Here is a 15,121-nt window from a genome sequence, read left to right as displayed (position 1 = left end):
GTCCAGGCCAGCCCTTGGCTGGAGCCGAGCAGTCAGGCTCAGTCAGGGACTTCTGGCTCCGTTTCCCTGTCCTCTCCTTCCCTCCCCCAGCCTCTCTGAAAGGGTGTCCCCCTCCAGGAGAGGACGGATGGCGCCCCTCCGTGGGGCGGCGCGGGTGACTGCCTGATCTGCGTGTCTCCTCTCTGGAGGACAGTTGAGTCTCAGTAGGGACAGAAATCTCTCCTCGGCTGCCAGTACTCTGGGGCTCCTCTGGGAGGGAGCAGCCTTGGCCGTCAGGAAGCATTCTGTTTGGTGAAGAGGGAAGATGGGATCTTCCTTCAGGAGGTTCTGTGACCACCTTCCTTCTCAACACAACAAGGCCGGCCCCTTGCTCGGTCTCTGGTTTCAGCGACATGTTCCAAGGGCTCCCTTGTTTCCACCCTCCCGGCAGAGATGCCCAGAATCCCAGGGGCCTGGGTCCCATTGAGCACCAAAGGACGGAAACTCCTGGCCCAGCCGCTTCAAGCTGGAACTCACTTTGTAAGCGGCGGCGGCGGGAATATCCAGGGGCCTCCCAGGCTGCAAAGCTCCTTCCTGGACAGCAGGACACCCCATCTGTGGAAGGAGTCTGAGCGTGCCCATCTCAGAGCCACAGATCGGTCCCAAGTGTCTACCCAGTCCCCCACACACATCAGAATATCCCCCATGTATCCTCAGGACCGCTAGCATGGTGATACTTCATCCGGAGCTAAGTGGCCAGCGGGGCCTACCCTCCCATTTTCCAGATTGAAAGTGGAGGCCAGCCATGGAACAGGAGCGGTGTCTGTGGGCTTGCGGAGGGTGTGTGCAGAGCTGCTGAGGCCCCAGGGCCAGGACACTGGGCCCCCACATCTGGTCTCCGGCTGCCTCGGGGCCATTCCTCTGCAGGCGAGTGGGGAGGAGGAGGGGGCGGGCCCAGCTCTGGAGAGAGAAGTCTAGAAAGTACAGGAGAAGCGGAGGCCCGGGGCCGCGGTTGACGTCGGCACCAGGCTGCGGGCCAGTACCTGAGGGCGGCTGCGTCAGGGGCACAGAATCACGGCCCGTGGCTGTGTCTCCGCCACCAGGTCCACACGCATTTCTGCTTTGAGCGGGGCTGGTCAGGACCAGGTGACGGCTCCCCATCCAGGAGGAAGCAGACTGGATGGGCCCCTCGAGGACCGCACCCCGGTCCCTTCTCCCATCTGAATCAAGTCTCAGTGTCGCTTTCTGCAGGCAGATTTCTCAGGAACGTCTGGCCCAAAGCTGAGGGGTGTGCTCGGCCCGTGTGACCAGCGTCCCCTCCGGGCCACGTGCGCACAGCTGGCCTCCAGCGCCCGTTCTCGGCCACGGCCTGGATTTTGAGGGCGGGAGCTGGAGAGGTGGGGTCGCTAAGCCACGTCGCTGTTGCATAAGTGAGGGACCCGGGGACCGCCAAGACCAAGGGGCCCCCGGCCGGCAGGGAAAGGACCGCAAAGCCAGACCCTGGGCAGCCTCCGTGGCTCCCGTCTGCTCCCTGCAGACAAACGGGACCCTCAGCTGGGGGCTCACTCTTCCCCATCACGGTCTTTTCTTCCAGGTGATCAGTTCACCTGTCATCTTTTCTCCTGATTCTTATGTTAGTGCGGCATCCTGAGATACACAGGTGTGGTTCTGTGCCCGCACCCTTGGCCACATCCCTGGGGTTGAGGGCACAGGAAAGGCCACGGAAGTGAAGCCACGGCCACTGCTGCGCTCTGCTCCGGAGGGCCCCTTGCAGTTACCCGGTCCCACCCCCACCCCGGTGTCCGGGTCCGTGTTTGCAGGGGTGAGACCGGCACTCAGATCCCCCCCATCGCCACCCCCGTGCTTCTGAAGGGTGAGAGGACAAGGGTCCGTGGCTGACTCTTCAGGAGTTGGGGGGCGGTCCCCGGAAACGCCCTGCCCTGCGAGGAGGCAGAGCAGGGGCGGCCCCGGAGCCCGAGGGCGGCCCGTGGACCGTGGGCCGGTGCCTCGGGCCCCTGCGAGCCGCGCGTTAGTAAATGCTTCTGATTCTTTCTAGACAAAAGCTTTGATTGACAAGCTCCAAAAGCTTGTGTCATCAGAGGGCAGATTTAAGAATCTCAGAGAAGCTCTGAAAAAGTAAGTGTGTGCCATTTTGTCACCGTTATTTTTCAAATCGTAGACCGCATTGCGGAGGCCTCCACGCGCCCCGTCTGGCTGCAGCAGGAGGTCCGTGTGTCTGTCTGTCCGTCCGTCTACCCACGCGGCCCCTGGGCTCCCCAGACCTCTAGGGTGGGTCGGCTTTGTCCTCCACTGTCTGCTAAAGCCATCCCAGTCTCCGGGGCAGTTCCCGGCGAGGGGAGGGGCAGCACGCCCGAGTCCCAGCACGCGGGACGGCCGTGGCCCCAGACGCCTCGACGCTGACGCACACACATCCCCACAGTTCAGTATTTCTGACATCAGGGAAGGTTGTGAGGTCAAGGTGTTTACTTAATGGGATCGCGTTTTCCCGTTTTCATTGAGAATTAGTCATGGGAACAGGTGCGGTTTGCACAAACGGCATCTGGGAATCGGAGAACACAGATTTGCCGATGTCGCACCTGACCGCTGGCAAGGCGGGCAGGTCGTCACTAGAGCAGGACCACGCCACGCTGAGGGGCCGTCTCGTGCCACGTGGGCTGTTGAGCGGCAGCCCCGGCCCCCGCCCACCAGATGCCAGTGCCTTCCCCAAGTCGTGACGACCAGAGATGCCCCCAGACGTTAACAAGTCCCCGGGAGAGGCAGTCGCCCCCGAGGAGGCCCGCCACCGTGAGGCGGGTCCTCCCGTCCCGTTCCTCCAGACGAGGACACTGAGGCGCTAGTGGCCGTCACAGAGCCGTGTGGCCGCGGTGACAGAGCCAGACCCTGGCCCAGGCGGCCTGCAAGGCCAGTGCTCTGCGGTTCGCCCGAGGGCCCAGGCCCTCCCAGCGCATCGGCCTCAGCCCCTTGGGGCGCACGGCGGCCACAGGCTCACGCGCGAGGGCTCTGGGGTCACCCCCGCTCACTCGCTCGCTCGCTCGCTGTGCGCCCGCGGCCTCTGCGTTAGTCCCTGCCGTCCTTGGCTCCCTGCAGAGCGCCTCTCCCGCCTGTCGTGCGGAATCACGCGGCCACTGCCCCCGGGGCCCGGGGACCGCGTCCAGCCCTTGGCACACCCGCGCCCCGCCCGTGTGCCCTCATTTCCCTCCCGCCGCACGCGGGCCGTCCTCCGCCACCTCCGTGTGCCATTGCTGCGTTCATCTCCACCGTGTTCGTCCTCAGACAGATGCCCCGCCATCTGTGCTGTCTCTGTCACGCCCGGGCCCCCCGGAGCCCGTGGGCTGTGCTTGTGCGGGCCGCCTCACCGCGCATTCACCCACCTGTCCGTCTGCCGGGCACCCTTCCATCCGCCTCCCGCCCATGGCTTCCTTGTCTGCCGTCGCCTCCGTGGCCTGGGTCTGTCTCGGTAACCGCCCCCACCCCCCCCACCCCCATCTTCCCTCTTTCCCGGGGGCTCCGGTCAGCCTGTCCCAGACGCCTCTGCTCCGGGCTGCAAGGGGGTGGGGGACCTCAGCCATTCAGGAGCTGAGACCTTTATGCAAACCGGGTTATCGCTTTATGCACACGGAGGCCACGCCCTGCAGGGGAAGGAGAGACGGGGGACGTGGGGCGAATGTGTCCTGCACCCCTTCTCCAGAGGCACCGTAGAGCTGTGCTGTGTGAACCCCGGGGTCTTGTCTCAGCAGGGGGGGACGGTGGTCACAGGAAGGAAGGGAGAGGTCAGTCTTGAGCACAGCCGGTGGCCTGCCCGGACGGGGCCTCCTGCGTAGCCCGTCACTGGAAAGGTTTCGTGCCCGCACGCAGGCTAGTGAATGGCCTTTCCCGGCGGAGACTTCACCCCTACGTCCTACTCCCCTCCCCTCAGCCACACTCTTAAATCCCCCCGGGCCCACCGACAGCGCGTGCCCTGTGCGCCCCAGTCCCCTGCCCAGGGCCCCCGAGCATGCCCCCGTCTGCCCTCCTCATTCCCCGAGCCCAGAGACCACCCTTCCGGTTCCGTGCAGCAAAACGTGGCAAGGAAGTCAAGTCCTCAGTGGCATTTGGTCACCAGCCCCGCTGGGGTCAATTCTGGGATTGCCCACCGGCCTAATCTGAACCCAGCACACGTTGGCAAATCTGTACTCGGGCTCTGCTTTGATGGGAAGCCCTCGTTTGGAGGAACGCGGGGCCACGCTCCCCGCGGGCTGCGGCCGCCCTGAGCAGAGGGCTGTGGGGGACCCAGGCGGCTCGCTGACCACCAGCCCGTCGCCACCCGCCCTTCGCAAGGGACAAAATCCATCTGTGTGGACGCGAGGGGCCCAGGGGTGGCCACCAGGCCACACACTCGTTTCCACCTGTATTTTCTGCTCGTGACCACACAGCAGAGCCTAGTCTCCTGCCGAGACCACAGAGCAGTGGGTGCCCTGGTGGCAAAACGAGAGTGGACTGCGACCCCCACCCCGACTCCTGGCCCCACTGCAATTTTTCCCCCAAAATCTGAGCACCTCATTTCTCGCACTGCATGCCAGAACTGGGGCTCCAGCCCACGTGGCCAGCCCGAGTGCCCCTCACACCCTCTTGGGAGGGAGAGGAGATCCCTAAACAGGGGCAGCGAGGCGTGTGAGAGAGAGGGCCACTCCCCAGGCTGGGGCAGGGCCGAGGGGGGAGAGCTGAACTCCCCACGCTGGGGCGGGGCGGAGGAGGAAGGGCTGACCCCTTGGTGGCCGGCCCGTCAGGCAGCCACACGGAGCTTTCAGCTGCTGGGACCACGTGATCTCCCCTCCCACATGACGTCATCAAGAATTTCTTGGAAGATGGTAGGGGACCCCAGACAATCCCAGGCAAGGCCCAGATGCCAGTGTCACCAGGAGGAGGCTTCCCGCATCCAGGCGCTGCCTGGAAAACCAGAGGCCGTGTTTAGATGGGAAGCGGGGCGTTTTTGTCTCTTCCCTAAAACAGCAGGTTACAGGCGGGTGAGGGGTCTGTGAGGAGAGGAAGCCGCCCCGCATCCGCCCTGAGCCAGGGCAGGGCCGGACCCCGCCCGAGGGGGACGAAAATGCCCACACGGGGAGTCCAGAGCCGGCCAGGGGTCACAGGGGCGTGGCCTACAAGGAGCCCTCCGCGTGTGTCCCTTTCGTTCAGGCGCTCCCGCTGGGTCCCCACACAGTGGCAGCCTTCCGGGACCCTCCACAGCCCCGTGCTCCCCACGCCTGCCCCCAGCGCCCAGCGCCACGTCGGCAGCCCCACGCGCTGACCAGCACGGCTCTGGGTCCGGTCCGGATGGACTTGCCGTGTGCACGCGCGTGCACTAACCGTGTGTGCGCTTCCCTGGGCCCCTCCTTCCAGGCGCCTCGCCCGGAAGGCGGTGACCAGGGACAGAGCGGTGATGGGGCTGTGACTCCAGGTGCCCACCTGCCACCGTCCTACAGAGGGCTCCTGAGCCCGGTAAACGCATCAGGGGATACACGTCCACGATCAGAGGAACCCCTGACTTCCCACCGCTCTGGGCAGTCGGAGACCCTGTACGGCCTCCGGGAACACTCTGCGTGTTCCTTCCCTGCGGCCCCGGTCCCCCTTCCCCTCCCCCCAAGACAGGGGGTCCTTCCGGCCCTCCGCGTTCCTAGTCACCGTCAAGAGCAGAAATAGCGGGCGAGCTGGGAAGCCCCTCTCGGAAGCCGCTGGCCAGCGAACCCCCCCGCCCCCCCAGCGCTGGCTACAGAGTTGCTTCTCCGTCTCCCGACTAAGTCCCACCTGCCGCCCAGACTTGGAGGATGATGGGCGGGGTCGGAGAGCCTGACCTGTGACAGTCACAGACCGTGTGGTCCCGCAGGACCCTGTGTGTCTTGTTTGTTTGTTTTTTTTAAATCACAACCCAGTAAGAACACTTTTTTTTTCCCACAAATACATACACGGAAACAGCAACAAAAGTTTCACAAAACAACATGTGCTTTTGGCCCGTGTAACCGACTCAGATACTTTCTTTTATTCTATTTCTGGGTTGTTGTTGTTTTTGTTCTTTAAAAAGCTGATCAACGCTTAACGTATTTTCACCACCCAAGAAAGAGTCAAGACCTACAGGTCAGAAAACAACTCTGGCCACCACGGTCTCCCTCACCCCCGGGCCCACCTCCATCCCAGCTTTGCTGCTCATGTGCCGGCGGGATCCGCTCTCCGTAGCTTCCTTATAATTAACTCACGTTTTCCCCGAGGTAAATTGAAGTAAGAAGGAAAAGCGTGTCAGAACAGTAAACGGGGAACCACGAATACGAGGTTGCCACGATAAACAGACCCGGTGAAAACAAAGCGGTTTCTCGCTTCTGGCAGGGATCCTGGTATTTGCCAACACCCATCCTGAGACCTGTTGCCGTTTGTCCAAAAAAGAAAGCAACAGGGGAGGACAATGGCCAGTGTCAGAAGGCGTCAAAGCCGTACGACCGCCGGACGAAAACCGGATGTGTTTTTCCCCGCGTGCATCCATGCTACTTCATGTAGCGTGGGCGCATCACCTAACCTGACCTCCTAGACCGGTCTGGGCAATCAGCCCCATCGTGTGAGGGCGGCTTGACCCTCGGGTCAAGGGTCACACGCCTAGCAGGCCAGGGGCAGAGGCTGGGTTTCTGTTCTTGCCCCACAGACCTCCCTGCCTCTCCTTCTTCCGGAGTGGTGGGTTGCCGCGTGGCCTCGAGGAGACAAGGTCAGAGGTCGAGGAGCGGGGGTCACCTGCCCCCGCAAGTGCGCGCAGCCAGACTGGCCGTGTCTGCGTGCTGCGCTGCACTGAAAGGAGGCTGCGGGGCACCATCAGGGGTCCCTGAGGGCACGACCCGGAGCTCTGCCAGAGCACGGTGGCCGCCGGACCCACAGAAAATCGGCCCCTTTCTGGGGCCCCGCCCACAGGCTCCAGGGCGATACCCTGTGAGAAGATGTAACAGCAGCCCCCCAAGTCGGAGCGGCGTGGTCCACCACTGCTGGGTCGTGTCTCCCAAAATGCTCCCTCCCCAAGAGGTCACTTGTTAGGGACGCTGTCCCCCAGCCCCCTGCTTAGAAGCCACTTGTAGGAGGGGACCTCGAGGGCCAGGGTTTCCTGCTCCGGGACCCCAGTGCTCAGGTGGGCAGGAGATCCCGTGGGGCAAGCGGCCGGTCGAGGCAGAGGAGGAGTGTCAAGGAGCAGAACGACACTGGGGGGCTGGGTAGCATGGCTGGCAGAATGGGGTGGGGGCTGGCAGGTCCCCTGGGGGGTGGGTCTAGAGCAGGGCTGCGTGGAGAGTTTCACGGGGGAGTCAGGCGAGGGGGCTGGGAGGGGGCCGGCCGTGGAGCCCAAAGCCTGCATCCGGGTCGGAGAGCGGACGGGTGGGGGAGGGCTTTCTGGCCCGCTGGCCCGTGGCCCATCGCCCCAGAGGACTGACCCTGAGGCGGCTGGCAACCCCAGGCCTCCAGCACATGCATGCAGGGTGTTCTGTTTCCGTAGACGCCCGTGTTTTCAAATGAAAAACGTTTGTCTAATGCCATTTGCTTCGAAGTTGTGACCCGCCCTGTGTCCCTTACCTGGGGATGTACCTCACTGACCTGGCCTTTATCGAAGAGGGGACGCCCAATTACACGGAGGACGGCCTGGTCAACTTCTCCAAGATGAGGATGGTGAGTTTCCCGGGGCAGGGCAGGGGCGCGTCAAAACCCGGGCCGAGTCCCGGGACCGCCGGGCCTGCGATCGAGCACTCGCACCCGGCAGCCTGGAGCTGGCTTCTCCGGCGAGAGCCGCCGCGGGTCCCCGAGAGGCAGAGAGGCAGACAGCACCGGGCGGGCCCCCGGCCAGCCTTACCGCGCTCCCTCGGACGGAGCCCCCTGAGGGGTCGCCCCCGCTCACGGGGGAGCAGCCTGGGGCTCGCGGGGCTCCGTGGCCCACCCGAGGTCACCCCGCGGGGGAGGGGCAGAGCTGGCCACGCGAAGCCAGCGGCAGACAGAATCCGTAGGCAGCCCCTCCCGAGTGGAAGGAGAGCGGCGGGCCGGTGTCGTGGCTCCCCCCCGCCCTTTCTCACGACACCCTCGGAGGGGTTCTGTGTGATGCGGTTTCCAGTTGACACGGGGCTCCCTGGGAGGGCTTCTCTGTCACCCGCAAGCCAGAAGCACCGTCCTGGTGACGGGACGGGGCCCCGGCACCCACGCACGGTGGGCACGCGGAACGTGGCAGGTGCCCGGCGTTTGCCGAGACGTGGGCACCGTTTCGGGATGTTGGACAGCCTGCCCTCTCCGACCGAATGGTGCTTTTTCTGTCACGTAATCGACCCGTAGACTTTTTACTGGTGTCCCCCTGGACACGGATCGCTGGGGCGAGGGAGGCCGCGTGCCTCCACGGGGGCCCTCGGGTGTGAGCTAAGAGGCCGACCGCGGGCTTGGCTGCCGGCGCCCCGTCCGTGCCGCGGAGCGGAGGGGCTGGGGGAGCCCGAGAGAGCAGGCTGTCTTCTTGACGTGTCCTCGTCCTCGCAGATTTCTCACATCATCCGAGAGATTCGCCAGTTCCAGCAAACCGCCTATAAAATAGAACACCAGGCGAAGGTAAGCCGGAGGCACCGTCCCCGCCACCCAGCCCCTCTCATCCCCCGACGCCCCGGGGCCCCGCGCCGACGCCAGCGTCTCCAAGAAGCCTTCCCTGTGCCCCGACCGGCGGGGACGTCTCCCCGCTCCACGGCTGGTGCCGAGCTGGCCGCTCCCGTCTGATTTGCACCTGCCCCGGGACGGCCGGAGGTCCCGTCGGGGCCCCCTCCCAGCCAAGAGAGGCAGCGTCTACAGCATCTTTTGGGAAAGTGACGCCCCCTAGTTACAAAGTTCAGAGCTGGGAAGGGCTCGCGGCGGAAAGTCCCCCCGGCCGAGTGCAGCCGTGTGTGGTGTGGTTTTCCTCCTGCCCTGGGTTTCGGAGCAAAATAATAATAATAATAATAATAATAATAACGAGGCTTTGGTTGCAAGCAAGCGACAACTGAAAGAGCCTTGAGGAGAACTTGGCGAAGCGGGGCTGCCCGTGCGGCTTGGGAGCTGCCCCTCAAAGCACCTTTACTTGTAGGAATCCAGCAGGTGACCCGGGAGGGCGGACGGAAGGGTGATTGTGTCCGCTCCGCGATCTCGCCCCGGAGCGAGCGGTTTCCCCTTTCTCCTCTTGGGGTGAATGTCGCTCAGCCTGATGTGTATTCGGCATGAACGCTGAAAGAACACGTGACCCCCTCGCCACCTGGGTCCTACGACTGACATCTTAGAGGGTTTTTTCCAAAGTACGAGCCCCAAATGCTTCACCTAGAGTTCGGCCAAGGGTGACGTTGGCCACACATGACTTCACGTCCCCGTCAGGCGGCAGTCAGTAATAATAGCCGGCCCACGTGAAGACGCAGGGCTGGCTCAGACGCGTTCGCCCCACCCCCGCGGGGGCCCCGTGTCCCCACCGCCTGCCACTTGCCCCGCGCCTTCCTCTCGCCAGGTGACCCAGTACCTGCTGGACCAGTCCTTCGTCATGGACGAGGAGAGCCTCTATGAGTCTTCCCTGCGAATGGAGCCCAAACTCCCCACCTGAAGCCGGCCCGGCCCGGCCCGGCGCCCCACGGACACACGCGGTGTGATGTGTACATAATTGTCTGGTTCCTGGATTCTCCTCTTTAGTATGTGCTTCTCCAAGAATACCAATCCGTTCTCGTTCTTAGATCCCCGTAGAACCGGAACAGGAGCCTCTGCTCCCGCCCCGCCCCCAGCCCCCGCCCCCCGCAGCGCCTGTTTCTTTCCAGCCGAGTCGTCCGTAGCCTTCCCAGCCCCCCACTCCCTCGGACGGGGAGACGGAGCCCGTGCAGACGCCAGCCTGGGCGCCACCCCGCTTCTGTCCTTCCGCGGCCCAGGCCTCCCCCCGTCCCCGGGCTGAGGCGGCCCCCCCCCCGGGTGCCCTCCCAGCATGTTCCATGTAGTCGTCGTAACGGGGGGGTGGGGGGGTGGGGGGAGGCGGGCGGGGACCGCACCCTGAAGTCCAGTCATCCACGGATCTTCCCGCTGACGGCGATGCCAGTTTCCAAAGCAGCTTTTTCAGCCAAAACCACAGGGGTCAGAACTCTCCGCTCCTGGTAACCTGGACGGAGGGGGTCCTCTCCGCTGGGAACCACGCCCCGCGACACCAGCACACCACCTTGTGCGGGCCCCACGTGCTCCCTGCTCTGGGGACCACACCAGGGTCTCCGTGAACCCGGCCGAGGCCCCGGAGCGTCCCCAGGGGAACGGAGTCACGACGCAGAGTCGCATCGACTTCTGCCGGCCGCTGCCCGGCATCCGCCGCAAGTCGGGGACCCAGAGAATGTCACTCGTCTCGTAGCCGCCTCACGGTCACCGCCAGCTTACGTTGAGATGCTCTGAGTCTGTTCGCTTTGTGAAAATAGTGCCACGCCGTAGAGCTAGGAAATCAGTGAGCGTCTGTGTTGCACACACCGCAGTCCCGTCCGAGCGCCTTCCAGCAGGAGCCCGGCAGCGCCCGTTCCGCGAATACCCCCACGTGCTGTGACGCCGTGCGGCGGGGAGAGCGCGGTCAGCTCCGCGCGGCTGGCGTGCCCCAGGACGGCACACAGGCTGCTCCTGCTGTAAGCAATACCTTAGTGGTATGAGAATTCTATTCCTAGTCCTAAAATATTTCCACTTACAGCTTGTTTGGAAAAAAGAAATTTCCATTTTTGTAAAAATATATGTTTCCTGATTACCTCTTGCTAATAAATTTCTTCTATCTCAGGGTGAACAGTGAGTCTCGACGGGTTTCATTCGTGCACTCAAGGGGAATCTGAGGAGCGCTCGGTCCTCACTGGAGCCCGGGCAGGGACCGGAGGGACAGGAGGGACACAAGCCCTGCCCTCGGGGACACGCGGTCTGCAGTCCAGTTATCCGCTGCCCCGGAACAATCGCGCCGAAATTTAATGGCTTGAAACAGTTTCTGTTACATTTCAAAGTCTGGGGGGCCGACGGGGTCCAGCTGGAGTCTCTCTCGTGAGGTCACGGTCACGGCAGCTGGGGCTGGGGGGGTCATCTGAAGGCTCGACTGGACGCGGGGTCCGGGACGGCGCTCTCCGTGGCGGGAAGGTGGTGCTGGCTGGGGGCCGAGCTGGGCTGTCCCCCTGCCCCCGCCACCCACACCGGGCCTCTGCGTGTGGCTGGGTTCCTCCCGGTCCCAGAGCCACCTTCCAGGAGGCTGGGGAAAAGCTGAAGGGCTACTTGCGACCCAGCCTCAGAGCTCCCGCAGTGTTCTATTGATCCCACGCCGTCCCCAAGGCCCGCTGGGTCACCAGGGGATCGAGCTGCGGGAACAGAGGATTTGCAGGTTCTTCAAGTCACTAGAGAGACAGGCCACTTCAGCCATCACAGGAGGGGACAGGAAGGGCCTTGGGGGGCAGCGGAGGAGAGGACGTGGGGGAGGGTTCAGAGAAGCCCCGCAGAGATGGAGGGGGCTGCGAGCAGGGGCGACCCGCCAGGCAGGCAGGGAGGGAGCGCACCCCAAGCAGGGAGGTTAGCGAAAGCCCAGAAGCGTGAGCGCGTGTCCTCGTCCGGGCAGCAGCTGGCATGAGGGGCAGCACAGAGGTGGAGGTGATGCGGAGGAAAGCAGATGGTGGGAAGCCGGGAGAAAAGAATTCCCGGAGGGGAGGGCAGCTCCCGGGTGGGGCCAGTTGAGGCCTAGGACCTGCCTTGTGGCTGGGACATGACCCCGCCCCCCCACCAGCGCCTCCAAGGGCGACAGGAAGGTGAGCGGGAGTGCACCCCGCCCCGGGTCCACCCCCGATGCCTCCTCACGGTCACTCGTGGAACCTGGGCCCAGAACGCTGCCCTCAGGTACAGGCATGGAGCCTGGGGTAAGGCGGGACCCACTTCCGGAACCTCCCGGGGCCACGGCCCCTGGGACCTGCTCTCCAGGTCCCCCAGACCCTTTTTTATCCCACTTCTACTGTGACCCAAGCGGGGGCGCCTCTACAGGGACAGGGCCTGGTTTGGACAGCCAGCTTCACCACTCGCCTGCGGGGGGCCCAGCAAGTGACTGAACCACAGGGGTGGGGATACTTCATCACAGAATAGAATTAAATGAGCTAATACAGCTAAAGCGCTCGGCACGGAAGCAACGGCTGATGGTGGGGGCAGCACATGACAGGGTCCCAGAAAGATCTCTCGTGGTAAGCCACGGCAGCAGCTGTTACCGTCTGGAGTAAAGGCCGAGCTGGGGCTCCATGGGCCCGGCCCACCAGCCCAAGTCCCCGAGGCCCAGGCGTGTGCTGAGTGCTGTCCCCTCCTCTGAGGTCCTGGAGGGAAGGAGGAAACCACAACTGGGTGTCCGCGTCCTTCAGGATGGGGACCCCCGCGCCCTTTTCCCCACCGCGAGCAGACCCCGAGGCGGCAGGTGCACCGGACCGGAGCTCAACGTGTTCTTCCTCTGTTCCCGACGGGCGGCAGCATTGCGGCTACTTTGCTCCCTCCCCAGGGGACGTCTGCGGGTCATCACGATTGGTCAGGGAGACAGGTGGACGTGGGACAGCAGCTAAGAGTGCACGGGCTGGCCCCAAATGTCCCGCTGTGAGCCAGGCGGCCCAGCGTCCGCTCCCCGCTTCGCCGCTCACCTGCTGTAGGGCCTTAGGCAACTTCTACGTCTGCCCTTTGGCTCAGTGTCCCCTTCTGTGAAACGGGGTCTACAACGACAGTGAAGGTTCCCGTGAAGATCGGCCGGGGGACTGGCGCACGGCGAGCACTGGACGACCGCTGGCTGTTGTTCCTTCATGACACGTTTACAGGAGGCTCAGCGTCAGGCCACCCCGGCCACTGCGGACTCGGTTACGAGCCATGCCGTCAGGGTCCCTGTCCCCACAAAGCCGCCTTCTGCTGGACGGCGGGCAGCGGGCAATTTTTGCAAATACCGGGGGCAGGGTCGTGGTGTGCAGGCCACCTGAGGCTGGCACGTCTGAGCTGAAACCCGGAGAATGCAAAACCGTGATGTCACCATTACAGAGGCCACGAGGCCACCGGTCACCTGAACGCGGGCACACGTGCTGCGGATCGGGTGAGGTGCCAGGCAGCTCTCAGGCTTTTCCAGGACAGGAAAAGTGAGGCCAGAGAAACACACGCCACCCCCATGTCAAATTTAAGAGGCTGCCAAAAGATCTCTGTCATTAAGGTGATTCTAATGCTTTTAAAAAGACAAAAATGGGGGCACCTGGGTGGCTCAGTTAGCTAAGGGTCCAACTTTGGCTCAGGTCGTGATCTCACCGTCAGAGCCCCGCGTCGGGCTCTGTGCTGACAGCTCGAAGCCTGGAGCCTGGAGCCTGCTTCGGGTTCTGTGTCTCCTTCTCTCTCTGCCCCTCCCCCACTCACGCTCTGTCTCTCTCTCTCTCTCTCTCTCTCTCAAAAATAAATAAACTTAATTTATTTTATTTTGTGTTTAATTAATATTTTGTATTTATAAAATAAAAAGTAAAAATTCAAAATTAACGGAAGCATGCATGGTGACCAAAATATGAGCATTTGCGGTACAGACAGGGTCAGCGGTACTGACTTTTCCTTCGGCCTCGGGCTCGTGTGCAGCTGGGCACGGCTTCTGGCCCCTTTTGTAGGTGGGTGACAGTGGAGCTGGCTCAAGAAGGGACACGGCTTTGCCTCGGGTGGGTTGCAGGTGGGCTCGAGGAGCTGTGGGGGCGGGTTGCCGGGGAGCCCATGGGGCCGTGGGCGAGGCCATGGGGGGGGCTCTTGGGGCTGTGGGCGGGGCTGTGGGCGGAGCTGTAAGCGGTCTCCTGGGGCTGTGCGCCCCCAAGCCCACGAGGGAGCTTGTTAAGGTCAGTAGGCGCGAGGAAGGCTGCCCTGGTCCTTGAGGGTCCTGTGCTGTAAGTGGGTCTCACCAAGGCGAACAGAGCTGCCCGGGCCCCTGGCCGCCCCAGCAGCCACTCCCACCAGCCCTGTGCTTCACGACCGTGGCCTCCTTCCCAACAGGGGCCGGTTGTTGCCACAAGGTTATGGCGGTGTCACCAGGACCCACACGCCCTCCAGGTATTGGTGGGGCTCCCACCTCCAGGTAATGTGCATCCCACCCGGTCCCTGGCCTCCTGGAACTCCAGACCCAGCTGGGGACAGGAGACCCACCCGGCTAATGACCCCTGAGTTTCTAGCTACAGCCACCCCTCCTTCTAGGCTCCAGCCCCTACGGCCAAACATCTAGAAGCCGTCTCCACGGGGGTGCCCCACGGCCACCTCGACTCCACTGGACCAGACCGATCTCCGCACCCCACCCGATTGTGCCAGCCAGAAACCAGGGGTCACCCCTGACCCACCTGCAGGGGGTCGCGGGTCCGTGTCAACCTCCTGAGTCTGTTCCCAGGCAGGTGGCAGCTTCTCACCTGGGGCCAGCCGTTCCCCAAGTACAGGTGCCCTCTGCATGCTTGCAAGCTGTTGAGGACTCCCCCCAAAAACCCACATAAGTGTGTTAGATCGGCCACTATAATGGTACTTACTGATGAGTGTATGCAAAACTCAAACTTCGGGGAAGTGTTTGAACAATTATGTCCATTCTTTGAAAAACAGCAGTAACATCAGCATCCTACTTCCGGCCACGCACCCAGGGAGCAGAGAGCAGGTTCCCCAAGGGTTAACTGTGCTCCGATGTTCACAGCAGCATTCTTCACCCAGCCAGAAGGAGCGGGCCACCCGAGTGCCCGCTGATGGACGGACAGATAGACGTGTGCGGTCTGCACACACAATTCAGCCTTAAAGAGGAAGTGTAGGGGCGCCTGGCTGGATCCATCGGTGGACTGGGGGGAGCTCAGTGCGTGGGGGTGGGCCGGGGGCTGAGGTGGGGAGGCTGGGGACGGGGGGGGGGGGGCGGGCGGGGACTGGGGGGGTTCGGTGCATGGGGGCTGGGCCGGGCGTGGGAGCGGGGGAGCTGGTGTTCGGTGGGGACAGAGCCTCAGCGTCGCAAGATGAAGAGAGTCCAGGGGACAGACAGCAGGGCCGGCTACAGACGGCGTGCGTGTACTTAAACCACTGAGCTCTCAAGAGTTAGGATGGCAAATTCTGCGTTTGTACATGTCTTACCACAGTTTATAAGATCTCATCAGAC

General features: G+C 63.3%; 1 protein-coding gene across 6 annotated transcripts in view; it reads left to right on the top strand.

The window, feature by feature from the left end:
- Nucleotides 1–9,968, top strand: part of RASGRF1 (Ras protein specific guanine nucleotide releasing factor 1) — a 103,423-nt gene extending 93,455 nt beyond the window's left edge. For 5 of the 6 annotated variants that reach the window (XM_042940776.1, XM_042940778.1, XM_042940779.1 and 2 more), the window contains 4 exons: nt 2,036–2,115; nt 7,548–7,665; nt 8,512–8,580; nt 9,494–9,968. In XM_042940776.1, the coding sequence (XP_042796710.1) occupies nt 2,036–2,115; nt 7,548–7,665; nt 8,512–8,580; nt 9,494–9,586 (360 nt within the window). In that variant the 3' untranslated portion in view covers nt 9,587–9,968. Of the gene's footprint in view, nt 1–2,035; nt 2,116–7,547; nt 7,666–8,511; nt 8,581–9,493 lie in introns of those variants that run through there. The other variant, XM_042940777.1, reaches the window with a different exon arrangement.
- The last annotated feature ends 5,153 nt before the right edge of the window (nt 9,969–15,121 follow it).

Source organism: Panthera leo, chromosome B3, assembly GCF_018350215.1.
Source record: "Panthera leo isolate Ple1 chromosome B3, P.leo_Ple1_pat1.1, whole genome shotgun sequence".
NCBI classification, from domain to species: Eukaryota; Metazoa; Chordata; class Mammalia; order Carnivora; family Felidae; genus Panthera; species Panthera leo.
The sequence above is the reverse complement of the archived record's forward strand: the minus strand, read 5'-3'. Positions and strand labels throughout refer to the sequence as shown.